Source organism: Halichoerus grypus, chromosome 14 (assembly GCF_964656455.1).
Source record: "Halichoerus grypus chromosome 14, mHalGry1.hap1.1, whole genome shotgun sequence".
NCBI lineage: Eukaryota > Metazoa > Chordata > Mammalia > Carnivora > Phocidae > Halichoerus > Halichoerus grypus.
The window spans coordinates 90,501,154-90,513,795 of record NC_135725.1 but is presented as its reverse complement, the minus strand read 5'-3'; the positions used below and the strand labels follow the sequence as shown (position 1 = coordinate 90,513,795).

Here is a 12,642-nt window from a genome sequence, read left to right as displayed (position 1 = left end):
CCTTGAGCTCCCGGACCGGCTCGTCTCGCTACCGGGCTGGGTCCGCTGCGTGAGACGCTGCCGCCCAGATGGCCAGGAGAGAGCGCCGCCCAGGGGACCCCGCGCGCTAGGACCCCGGGGGCGGGCGCCTTGGCCCGCGGGCGCGGCGCGGGCGGCAGGTGGGCAGGGGCTGGGACCGGCGGGGGGGGGGGGGGCGGGGGAGGGATCGCGCTGGCGGATGGGCGGGGCGTGCGGCTCCTTTCCTCCCGGCCGCCGGCCGTGCCCCAGGGTGAGCCCCGGGCGCGGCTGCAGGCGCGGCCACCGGGTATCGTCGGGGCCCTGGCGAGCTGAGTCCCTGGTTTCCGGCCCGGGGTGCTCCCCTCCGTCCGTCCTAAACCCCGTCCGGTCGCAAGGGGTGAGTCTACAGCCCGCGGGGACAGTCGCGCTCCCCACGTCCCGCGTCGCGGCGCAGTGGCGGGCGGAAGTCGGGTGCCCGTCTGGGCACCAGGCCCCCGGGTGCGGACCGCTTTGGCGGGGGAGGACACGGAGGCTGGGGTGGAGGGGGAGCAGAGTGACTTGCCCAAGGTTACCGAGCCAGGGAGAGCTGAAGCGCGCTCCCGCCGTCCCCTGGAGAGCCCAGGCTCGGCCTCCCGGAGGAAGACACGGCTGCCATCCTACCCCCCACCCCTACCCCACCGCAAGGGCATCACGGCGGCCCCTCTCGGCGCAGCCCCCGCCCAGGCCGAGTGTGTCCCCGCTGGGCCGGCCCTGGGCTCGATTTCCGGTGTCCCCGCTGTTACCCCCAGGAATCCTTCTCCAAGCCCCGCCCAAGCGCCCCGCCCAGCGCTGCGCCCGAGTCCCTGGGCAGGACGCCCTGTGCTCCCCGCGGAGGGCGGGGGTTGGGAGCAAGACAGCCCAGGCAGGGCCGACGGTCCGCCTCTCCCCAGGCACAGCTGCAGGATTCGGCTGAGCACTGAGCCACTGTCCCCCTGTCCACCTACCGGAGCTGTCATAGCTGGGGCCACCCAGGGGAAGGCAGAGCAGCAAGGATGGGGCCATTATCCCCTGGATATCGGGAGCATTCCTTTGCAGGTGTTCCTCCGATCCCGGAGACACTGGCTCAGAGCGTGACAGCCCTGGGAGAGGTGGACTGGCTCACCAAGCCCACTCAGTGTCTCCAAGTGCCCAGGTTCAAAGGCTTCACCCAGCAATGCACTGCCGCAGACTGGTCCTGGGCCTAGGATTCTGCCTGCTGTTGGGCATTGCCCTCTGCTTTCTGTGGTGAGCATATCCCCATGGAGCCCTCCCTTCACCCCAGGCTTCTCCCTTTCTTGGCATCTCAACCCCCAAACCTTGATCCCCTTATGGATCCCTAGGTCCCACCCACCTCTCTTGGCACACCGGTCCCTCAACCCCAACCCCAGTAAGACCAAACTAGTTTTGGTTTCTGGATTTTGATTAATAATGGCCTCCGGGCCTTTGCACTTGCTCTTTCCTCTGCCTGGACCGTTCTTCTAGCCTTGCTAATGAAGAACTCCTATTCAAACACAATGTACCCCATGTGTTCTTTCTGTGAAGTCCTCCCACCACCACCACCACCACCACCACCCCTCACCACCACTCCCCCGTGCGTAGGGCCTGGCATCAGAAACATTCCTGCCCTGGGAATGAATGACCGCATGGGTGAATAATGGCCGCATTGCAGAAGACCAGGAGGCCTTGCCCTCTGAGGTCAGCCAGACCCAAGGAGTGGTAGGGGATCCCCAGATGCACCCCGCTGGGTGCCTTGACTCCCATCAACGTGCACTAAGTGGGTTTTCAGCTTCATGACAGTCAACAGGTGTTTTTCCTTCCCAGGATGTATGTGGAGAACTGGCTGCCCTTCTCCTATGTCCCGTATTACCTCCCCTGCCCAGAGATGTTGTAAGTATGGGGCAGGGAGAATTTGGGCCTTGTGGGCTGCCTGGAGTGGGGGCACTGGGAGATTTTTAGGGTCACTTTGCAGGTTATTAGGTCCTAAGCTCATGATTCTGATCAGTTTGATAAGTGTTGGGTAATTTATGGGCTGTGGAGTACAATTCCCATGTCAGTCCTCTAGCGTCCCTGCAGCGCCCCCTCTGTGCTTTGACCTCGAGCATGCCGCAGGGCTCTGAGCCTCACTTTCTTCATCTGTAAAATGGGATGATAGAAGTCCCCTCCTGGGCTACCTGGAGCATGGAGTGTGATGACACCTGTAAATGGTCAGCTGGAGCACACACCAGACAGCAGGTGCTCAGGAAATAGTGCTCTTAGGACTTGACTTTTTGCTAAATTTTGTGTTCAGTGTGGATTCAAGGAACAAATTAACATGGGACCAGACTTCCCCCACATAACGAAACTGACTTTTTGATAGTTAAGAGTGGAAAAATGGGCTGGGACAGTCTTAAGGGGGGGTATCTTCGTGATAGCTAAAGGCAAGTTTAAAATCTGGTTCATAGACTGCTAATTAACCACAAGGCATGTTTCATTGTTACAAACACAGAATATAGTCAATTAGGAAGCTGGAAAGCAGAAAAGACAAAAGAAAAAATACCCTCTTGTGTCCTACCGGTCTGAGTTATACTTTGCTTCCAAAGTTCATGGTCGACTTGTTGGTTGCTGCCCTTTCTAGTTGAATCGACTGTGCATCTAACTTGGTTCTAAAAGCAGAAAGCCTGCTTGCTATTGAAAATAGTTGTGATCGGGACGACTGGGTGGCTCAGTCGGTTAAGCGTCTGCCTTTGGCTCAGGTCATGATCCTGGGGTCCTGGGATCGAGCCCCACGTCTGGCTCCCTGCTCGGTGGAGAGCCTGCTTCTCCCTCTCCCTCTGCCTTCCACTCTGCCTACTTGTGCTCTCTATCTCTGTCAAATAAATAAATAAAATCTTAAAAAAAAAAAGAAAAGAAAATATTTGTGATCATAATGTTTTTGCGATTTTTATCCTGTGTTCCCAGAACTGGCTATGTTCTTCAGCGTGTGTTCATCCTCTTCATGGTCACCACCCTTTAATTGCCCCCAGGAACTGGGTCATAATTCTTGAACTCGTCCCCCTTTCCCACAAAGGACCAGGGGGGGATTTCGGTTGTTTTCAATTCCCCAGGATTCTTTTTTTTTTTTTTTTTTTAAGATTTTATTTAATTATTTGAGAGAGAGCAAGCATGAGCGAGGGAAGGAGCAGAGGGAGAAGCAGGCTCCCCACTGAGCAGGGAGCCCAACATGGGGCTTGATTCCAGGACCCTGAGATCATGACCCAAGCGGAAGGCAGATGCTTCACTGACTGAGCCACCCAAGTGCCCCCTCCAATTCCCCAGGATTCTAAATGAGTTTGTAATGAGCAGCTCTAGATATAAAGCTTTTTTCCATATTAAAAAATCCTTTCATTTGATAGTTCCCTCCCTGGGCCAGGCTCCCATTCTCTTGTTCACACAGACGTCACTCCCTGGCCAGGACTAGAGGAAGCACTGGGTGTTGTGAAAAGCAACAACTAAACCACCTTGCTGATTTGAGTGGCGGGGGATGCTATCTCCTGAGTTTCGATTTCATTTCCTTGATTTCTACCGAGGCTCTCCTTTCTCCCACCCCCTTCCCACGAACTGAATTTCCTCTTCCCTGATGGACCTGCCACACTGCCTTCTCTCCCTGGCCTCTTTGTGGGGGCTCTGGCACCACTTTGGGCCCAAAGTATTTGCTACATTTTTTTTTCTTTCCAGTTTGTCTATCTTTTGGTTCCACTTAGCTCTTTTTTTTAATAGATTGAAGTTGGAGAATTTTTGTGTGTGTTAAATGGCCACATCTTCCTGTCTTTTCATCTGCATTTCTTCACTTTTGGTTTTCCTACCTACGGGTGTGAAAATGTGAAATTGTTTTGTTTTGTTTTGTTTTGTTTTGTTTCGGGGTTTTTTTGTTTTTTTGGTTTTTTTTGGCTCTGGCTCCTCTGTGGCTTATGACTGAACGAGTGCTTTAATAAGGCTGGAGCGTGGCTGGGCTTGGGGAGGAGCCAATTGCCAGGGTTGTGAGCCCTCTTCCTCCTCGCTTCCTGCCTTTGCAGCGTGCCCTCACTTTCCGAGTGGGGACCTGAGTGCTTGTTTGGGTGGAAACTGGAGCAGACAGCCAGTGTGACAGACTGACTTTTAAAAATTGTTGATTCAAGAGTTTAAAATAATCACAGAAAGATAAACACATATTACAGGATTCCACTTACATGAGCTCTCTAGAATAACCGAATTCATGGAAACAGAAGTAGAATAATGGTTACCAGGGGCCGAGGGGGGGTCAGCATTTCATGGGGACGGAGTTTCAGTTTGGGAAGATGAGAAGGTTCTGGAGAGGGATGGTGGGGACGGCTGCACAACAGTGTGAACGTGCTTCAGGCCCCTGAACTGTGCACTTAAAAATGGTTAAAATAGGGGTGCCTGGTTGATCGTCTGACTCTTGGTTTCAGCTCAGGTCATGATCTCAAGGGTCATGAGATCGAGCCCCACATCAGGCCCCACGTTCAGCAGGGAATCTGCTTGAGATTCTCCCTCTCTCTCCCTCTACCCCCACCCTCTCTTTCTCTTCCTTCCTCTAAAATAAATATATCTTTTTTTAAAAATGGTTAAAATAGTAAAGCTTTGTTTTGTACATTTTACCACCAAAAGAGAGAGCGAGAGAGAAGCATAGACTAAAAATTGGTAGGAAAACTTAAGGAGGCTTAAGCTATCCCCATCAAAGATGCCATATTGAAAATTCCTTAGTGAATGGCAGGCGCGGTGTGCTCAGGTGGTCTGGCCTGATGACCTCAGGCTCTTCTGCAGCTGCTGCATGCCCTGGGTGGCCTCGGGCAGCCTCTGCCTTCTCTGGGCCTCACTTCCACTCTCTGGGGAAGGACGTCATTAGGAGGACTTTCAAGCCCGAGGAGTCAAATGTCTGGCCCCAGGTCCTTCCAGCCCGCTGGTGGCCGAGCCAGAGGCTCTATGCAAACCTGCAGGGCCCTCCTTCTTGCTTCTCCACCCAAGCTGCCCTCGGCTGAAGCTAGTGGAGGCTGGCCACACAGGCAGGCTGCGTGCCAAGAAAGGGACAAGATGGTCTTGACGAGTGTTTGCTCTGTGCTGGGCATGGACGCATACCTTGATTCTCAGGGCAGCTCTGAGGGTGAGGGATGGTTACCCATTTTACAGATGAGGAAGCGTGGGGGCATGAGTCAGGATTCCACGATAGACACAGAACGGAGGAGGGAGGGAGAAAGGTAGATTGACTGATGGAGCTGAGCCAGTCTGGAATCCGGGGAGCAGGCCCGGGAAGGGCAGGCTGGAGCTCGGGCCGGCGCTGACACTGGCAGAATGTCTTCACAGAAACCTCAGTTCTGCTCTTCGAGCCTTTCCACCAGATTCTATCAAGCCCACCCAGGCCCGGCAGGATCATCTTTACCTAAGGGCAGCTGGTGTAGATGTTAATTACATCCACCAAATACCATCGAAGCAACACCTTGATTGCTGTTTGTGTAACTGGGTCCTGCAAGTGACCATCACCGTGGGCTCAGGTGACTCACCTCAGGTCCCCAGGCGAGAAGGCGGCAGAACTGGGATCACCGGGTCTTTGCAGCTTCTCAAAACTTCTACCCACTGCCAGGCCCCTACAGAGTGACATGCTTGAAAGAGCATCAGCTTTGGAGACAGGTGACACTGGGTACCGATTGCCGCCGTGCCACTCAGTGACCCCGGACAGACTGCTTCTGCAGGAGCCCAGCCCCTGCAGGGTGGGCAGAGAGTGGGGAAGGCTCCAGGGAGTCTGCCTGGAACGTGGCATGGTGCCTGCCCCATGGGGGTGTTTGCTTCTTCTCCACTCTGTCCTTCCCGCTCTGAGTAGCTCTGTCCCCCGCCTGGCACTAACACCTCTCTCTCGCCTCTGCCACCAGCAACATGAAACTGCAGTATAAGGGGGAGAAGCCGTTCCAGCCGGTGCCATGGTAAGCAGACTGCCATCTCCCCCTTTGTGGCCCCGGGGGCTGGGGGCTGCCTCCCCTCACCACTGGCCCTTCTTGGTTACAGGTCACTCTACCCTCAGCCCAAGCTGCTGGAGCAGAGGTGGGTGTTGGGTAGGGTCTGGGTGCAGAATGGAGAGATTGGCGGGAGGAAGGGGGGCACGGTGGGGGGCGGGCAGGTGCAGAGCTCCGATTTATAAGCTGGGGTGGTGGGGATGTCAGGTGGCCTTGGGGTCCAGCTAGGCTGGGACCTGGGTTCCAGTCCCTTTCTGTCACTAGCTGTGTAACTTTGGCCAGGTTACCGAACTGCTCTGAGCTGTTTCTGTACGGGTGGATAAGAACACCCCCTTCATAGCAGGTTGGATGGAGGACTAGATGAGACGGTGTTTGCAAAAGGCACAGCTCCGGGCGCCTGAGTGGCTCAGTTCAGTTGAGGGTCCGACTCTTGATCTCAGGGTCTTGAGTTCAAGCCCCACGTTGGGCTCTATGCTGGGCATGGAGCCTACTTAAAAAGGGGGGGGCACAGCTGCATAGTAGGTGCTCAATCCGGGGTTCCTGCTGATATTGCTACCCCTCATGTATTAGGCACTTAGCAGGCACCTGAAGTGCTAGGCTCCCTTACGCACTGGATGTGCATCACTCCTGGTCCTCTCGACCATGCCGGGCAGGAGCTATTATTATCCCCACTTCCCATAGGAGGATACTGAGGCCCAGAGACAGGAATGAAGCTGCCCCAGGTCACACAACATGGGAGGCAGGGCCAGGATGAGGCTGCGGCTTTCCCAAGGAAAGGGCCTCACCCCCCATGGCCTGCCCTGCTGCTAGGCCTACTGAGCTGCTGACGCTTACACCCTGGTTGGCGCCCATCGTCTCCGAGGGAACCTTCAACCCTGAGCTTCTGCAGCACATCTACCAGCCGCTGAACCTGACCATCGGGGTTACGGTGTTTGCCGTGGGGAAGTGAGTAGTGGGCTGGGTGGGGGGATGTCACTGAGCCATAGGAGCTTACAGTCTGGGAAGGGACAAGACCTGGACATGGGACCCTGCCTGGATGCCAGGAAAGCCCTGAACCAGGTGCTGTGTGTGTGGGAAGGTAGGGAGTAGAGGGTGATGACGGGAGGGCTTCCTGGAGGAGGGGATCTGGCCCTGGAAGGGGAGCAGCAGGAGCCTTTGTGAGAACACCCCCTTGGCCTCCTCACCCCTCTCTGTTCCCCTGGAACAGTGCAGGCAGGCATGAAGGACTGGAAACACTCAAGACCACCTCACATAACTGGGGGTCCATGGTCAGGCCACAGGCAGGTCAAACTCCGCCCTCAGGACCCTCTCCCCTCTCCCCAGTCTGGGCCTGCCTACTCTCTGGATATCTCCTGCTTTCCTCTCCTTTCCCTCACCCCACCTAGCCTTGCCTTGAGGAGGCCTGGCAGCCTCTCCCTGCATCTCTTTCTGGGACTCCTGAGGGAGAAACCACGGTGGAGCCCCAATACCGCAAGTGCTGGCCAGATGATGGGTGGCCCGCCTGGGTCAGGTTCCATCGGCTTTGACCTGGAGGTGGGGTGCGGGCCTGCAGTTTCCTCCAGCTGGGCCCCAAGCCCCCCAGCCCCCAGCACCACTCACCTCACCGTGATGCAGCCACTTAGCCTGCCATGTGGTCACTTTCCTCTCTCTGAGCCTCAGTGTCTCTGCCTCTAAAATGGGGATTATGAGGAGGGCGCGTGGCTGGCTCAGTCAGTGAAGTGTGCGACTCTTGATCTTGGGAGTCATGGGTTCGAGCCCCACATTGGGTGTAGAAATTACTAAAAAAAAAATCAATAAACTTTAAAATGGGGATGTGGTGCCTGCCTTTAGGGAGTTTATGAGGCTGCAAGGAGCTAAGAATCCCTTAAAACACTGCCTGGCACCTAGTTAAGTGCTCACTAAAAGTTAGCTCCGTGTGCGAATTTAAGAATCCCTGTTAAGCATCCTTCCTACGAAGGAAGAGGCTGGTACTGTGATTGTGGGGGTGTGACAGAGGAGGACCCCGAGGTTTCAGACCTGAGTGGCATCTCAAAGTGAGGAGCTGGGAGGTGGACCCCAGCCCGGCCGAGCCCAGGCCCCAGGCCTGCGAGGGGCCAGCCCGTAGTGGGAACCCCGAGCGAGGTCGATGAGGTCATTCCCCCACCCTCCTCCCTGCCAGGTACACCCAGTTCATCCAGCACTTCCTGGAGTCGGCCGAGCGGTTCTTCATGCAGGGTTATCGGGTGCGGTACTATGTCTTCACTAATGACCCTGCGGCCGTTCCTCGGGTCCCGCTGGGCCCCGGCCGCAGCCTCAGCACCATCCCCATCCAGAAGCACTCCCGCTGGGAGGAGATCTCCACGCGCCGGATGGAGACCATCAGCCGGCACATCGCCGAGACTGCGCACCGGGAGGTGGATTACCTCTTCTGCCTCGATGTGGACATGGTGTTCCGGAACCCGTGGGGCCCCGAGACCTTGGGGGACCTGGTGGCTGCCATTCACCCAGGCTACTACGCTCTACCCCGCCAGCAGTTCCCCTATGAGCGCAGGCGTGTTTCCACCGCCTTCGTGGCAGACGGCGAGGGGGACTTCTATTATGGTGGGGCCGTCTTTGGGGGGCGGGTGGCCAGGGTGTACGAGTTTACCAGGGGCTGCCACATGGCCATCCTGGCGGACAAGGCCAATGGCGTCATGGCAACCTGGCAGGAGGAGAGCCACCTGAACCGTCGCTTCCTCTCGCACAAGCCCTCCAAAGTGCTGTCCCCTGAGTACCTCTGGGATGACAGGAAGCCCCAGCCGCCCAGCCTGAAGCTGATCCGCTTTTCAACGCTGGACAAGGCCACTGGCTGGCTGAGGAGCTGATGGTAGAGCCAGGGCTGCCGTGGGTGGGGTTCCCCAGCCCCGGAGCCAGCTCGCCCCAGTGCCTGCCTCCTCGGGCCTCAGGTGGGACCAGTCCAGCCCTGCCTACCTCAGTCTGTTAGCAGAATTCAACCGGAAGGGCGCCTGGGTGGCTCAGTTGGTTAAGCGACTGCCTTCGGCTCAGGTCATGATCCTGGAGTCCCTGGATCGAGTCCCGCATCGGGCTCCCTGCTCGGCGGGGAGTCTGCTTCTCCCTCTGACCCTCCCCCCTCTCATGTACTCGCTCTCTCTCATTCTCTCTCTCTCAAATAAATAAATAAAATCTTTAAAAAAAAAAAAAAAAAAAAAAAAAAAAAGAATTCAACCGGAAAATGGAGGCCAAAAAGCCTTTGTAAACTGTAAAGGGCTGCGCCCACATGAGGAGAACACAAAGATCACACAGCCCTAGAACAGTCAGCCAGGAAGAGGGGAGGCAGAGGTGAAGCAGACAGGGCCTGGCATGCTCTCCCCAGCAGACGTGCCTTCGGGGCAGGCTCTGGAGTCAGCCCTCCTCCACACCTGAGACCCCACCTCTGCCCCCCTTCTGTTGCCTGTTGCCCTTAAAGTTGTACTTCGAAGCCCCTGGTGTGAAAGGCAGCCCAGAACCCTCTTCTCTGGCTGCCGGGGGGCCTGGGTACTCTGATGTCCCCCAGCCATACCGAGCCAACCCCCCGGCTCGGCCCTGGAGGGAACCTTGGCAGTGGAACAGGCCTGGCTCTCTCTGGTGTCAAGCCTAGCCCGCACCCCATGGTGGGCCACACTCCTGCCACCAGCCACCTCCTTTGTAAGAGGGCTTGGGCAGCTTTTAACAAAGGTGGCGTGGGGGGCGTCTGGGTGGCTCGGTCAGTTGAGCGGCCGACTCTTGGTTTTGGCTCAGGTCATGATCTCAGGGTCCTGAGATAGAGCCCCCCCCCCCGCCCCCACTTGGGCTCCACGCTCAGCAGGGAATCTGCTCAAGTTTCTCTCTCCCTCTGCCCCTCCCCCCAGCCATGCGCGTGCACGCACACATGCACGCTCTCTCTAAAATAAATAAGTCTTTAAAAAAAAAAAAGCTGGCATGTGCTAAGTCCTAACCAGGGTGTTTTCACCTGCACATCTGAGGGTCCTTCCGGCCAGCCACGGGGGATCCAGGCAGCCTGGATTTCACATACAGTCAGCTTGTGCGGTGGAGGAGGGCGGGTCCAGTTGTCCAGAAAATCTGGACTAAAGCTGACCGCCGCAGCAAACAGGATTTGATCCCCGTCCTCCTGGGGGGGGGCGACGTGAGCACGTGCCGTCCGTGTGCCATAGTCTCCACGATCGAGGGGAGCAGAGCCCGTCAGCTGGCCACCGGGTGGCCTCTGGGGCCCTGAGCCCGTCACGCAGGTGTCTGCCAGTGCTCCTGAAACCAGGGTCAGCCTCGGCCCTGTGAGGCCACCGGCGGGTGTGGGGCGCCGAGGCTGTAGCGCAGGCCCCGGATTAGAGGGCCGGGGGGGCGGCGTCAGTGCGGTGGCCCCAGAGGGGCTTCAGAGCACCCCCGTGGTTGTTTGCCTGGCAGGACAGCGATGGGGTGCATTCAGGGTTTGGTGGCCGTGTTCAGTCCTCTGGGGGCAGCAGCTCCTTTGCCACAGAGGGGCACGCCCTGGCCACGTTGGGAGGAATACGCACCTACCCACTAGGCCACCCCTGGCAAAGCTGGGGGTCAGCCCAAAGCCCACTCCTCCTGTAGCCTGTGGTCTGGCCAGCGAGCAAGGACAGACTGCCAGAGTCTGAGCAGACCGACTGAGCAGAGGAGAGAGCTTGGGCTGGGGAGGCCAAGTCAGGGAGAGGTGCTGGGGTGCTTCCAGGCAGAGGGGCAAGGGTGGGCCCACAGCCCGTGTGTCCCAGTGGGGGGCACCTTCCCAGAGCATCAGGACCTCCCTGTGATGCCAGTTGTGGTGAAGAAGCAGGACTTGTCTTCGAGGAGCTTCTACCTTGGGGCAGGGAGAGGCCCCCTGGCGTGGAGACCAGAGAAGGCCTCCGGGGGGAGGTGGCCCCAAGGCCCAGGCGGCAGCAGCAGGCTTGCAGGGGAGAAAGGAACCCCGGCCTCACTCCCAGCCCAGCCTCTCCTGGACCCAGCTGATTTCCCTTCTCAGCCTTGGCCCAAATCCCCAAGGAATATGGCTGACCCTGGTCCCCATCACAGGACACAGCCCTCAGACACGAGTAGAGGGAGTGACAGGACCCAACTCCTGGAACCAAACCAGGGTCCAAGCTACTTTCCAAAACAGAGCTGAGGGCTTGGAGCCAGAGCTGCTGCATGCGTGGGAAGAGGAAAGGAGCCTGGTGGGAATTGGGAGTGGTGGAGGGGGCCGGGGCCTGACCCAGCAGATGGATGGGGGAAGGCCCAGAGACAGACCCAGCAGCTCTCGGCCCCTGTCTGACGGGATCAGGTCTGAGCCACAGGCACCACTGGTGACAGGGCCCATCGGTTTTGGGGGCTTCGAGGTTTTCTAAATTGCAAAGGTACTTCTTTAAGAAATAGACAACATCACAAATACGAAATGTCTGCAGTGGAGGCCCCTGACACTTAAGGGCCTCTCCCTTGGCAACTGCCTCCTCCCCACACGTGACAGTCCCACATCATCGCTCGGCCGCAGGGCCTGGCCCGCACACTTCTACTCACACTGTCCACCAGTCAGGTCTGTTTGTCCTATCACCCAGCCGATTTCTGGGGATTCACGCCTGACGTCACCTCCAGGAAGCCTGCCTTGATTTGTGCCCCGCTCCAAAGTGGGTGCCTTTCAGTGTTCCCACCAACCCTCCTCATCCCTGTGCCATTTACAATGTCTGCCCATCTCCACCCCTTGCCCAGTTGGTAAACTCCAAGACGGGACAAACCGTGGCTGGCCCAGGTTCCCCTGTACATGAAACCCAGGAGGCCCTCTGTAAATATTGAACAACTACGTGAGGGGTGACAGCTGAGAGGACACGGGGTTTAGAGTCTGTCCTAGCACCTGTGGGATGTTGGACGGTTCATCTGAGGCCCTGGGGTGAGGATCAAACAAGATTATGGCTGGAACTCCTCTTGGGCCGCCACTTTGGGACGTGGCTAGGTCTGGAACCTCCAAGCAGCCTGCCCCACCCCGGAAGGAGGCAGATGACCTCCATAGCCCCCATTACGCAGGAGTAAACAGACAGCCTGCTCATTCCTAGTTGGTTTTGGGGTTCCATGCTTGAGTGGGGGCAATAACATGCCCACCAAGCTCCTTCTAAATCTAGGATGCTGTGGCTCTGGTAAGACTGCCCAGATTGTGTCCCCCGGGCCCCCCAACTTGCGGCAACCCCGACTCCTTGCCCAACATCCAGAGAGCCCTGCATGATCTGGTCTAGAAATGCTCCCCAGTGTGCACCCCTCACCCTACTCCAGCCTCCCTAGGGCCTTCCTCCCCCAGGGAGCCCACCAAGCCTTTGCCCCTCAGAGCCCCCTGCAGCCACTGCCCTTCACATGGCCCCCACCCAGGACGGCCTCCCCTCCAAGCCTGGGCTCAGAGGCTACTTCCTTGGGCTCCCCTGTAAGCTTAGGCTTTGGGTCAGATTGATCTGGGTTCAAACACACAGCAGGGCCATGTCACAGCCCTGTGACTGGCAAGCTCGTGTGGTGGCTGCTAAGAGCCTCATTGAAAATGGGGTCTGTGGCCCCGACTTTGGCAGGTTGAGCTGGGGCACAGGGGGCGGCCTGGCTGGGGGAGTCCCAACCCAGGATAAGGCCTGTGATGGTCAGTGCAGGGCTCAGTGAGCGTGAAGAGCAATGACCCTGAGTCCCCCGT

General features: G+C 57.6%; 1 protein-coding gene across 2 annotated transcripts; it reads left to right on the top strand.

The window, feature by feature from the left end:
- The first annotated feature begins 232 nt into the window (after positions 1–232).
- Positions 233–9,903, top strand: GBGT1 (globoside alpha-1,3-N-acetylgalactosaminyltransferase 1 (FORS blood group)). Of its 2 annotated transcripts, XM_036108086.2 has the most exons (7): positions 233–394; positions 1,072–1,260; positions 1,837–1,902; positions 5,895–5,945; positions 6,028–6,063; positions 6,786–6,920; positions 8,134–9,899. In XM_036108086.2, the coding sequence occupies exons 2-7, from the start codon at positions 1,190–1,192 to the stop codon at positions 8,816–8,818; spliced, it is 1,044 nt and encodes a 347-aa protein (XP_035963979.1). In that variant the 5' UTR covers positions 233–394; positions 1,072–1,189; the 3' UTR covers positions 8,819–9,899. The 2 variants fall into 2 exon arrangements, with proteins under 2 accessions (XP_035963979.1, XP_035963993.1); XM_036108100.2 differs by lacking the exon at positions 6,786–6,920 and having other exon boundaries at positions 8,134–9,903.
- Positions 9,904–12,642: the final 2,739 nt, after the last annotated feature.

Excerpts from the sequence above, each read along its gene's own strand:
- GBGT1 (XM_036108086.2), top strand. The coding sequence starts at position 1,190 with ATGCACTGCCGCAGACTGGTCCTGGGCCTAGGATTCTGCCTGCTGTTG. Across the intron at positions 1,261-1,836 it reads ATTGCCCTCTGCTTTCTGTG|GATGTATGTGGAGAACTGGC; the intron begins GTGAGCATATCC and ends TTTCCTTCCCAG. Across the intron at positions 5,946-6,027 it reads CCGTTCCAGCCGGTGCCATG|GTCACTCTACCCTCAGCCCA; the intron begins GTAAGCAGACTG and ends TCTTGGTTACAG.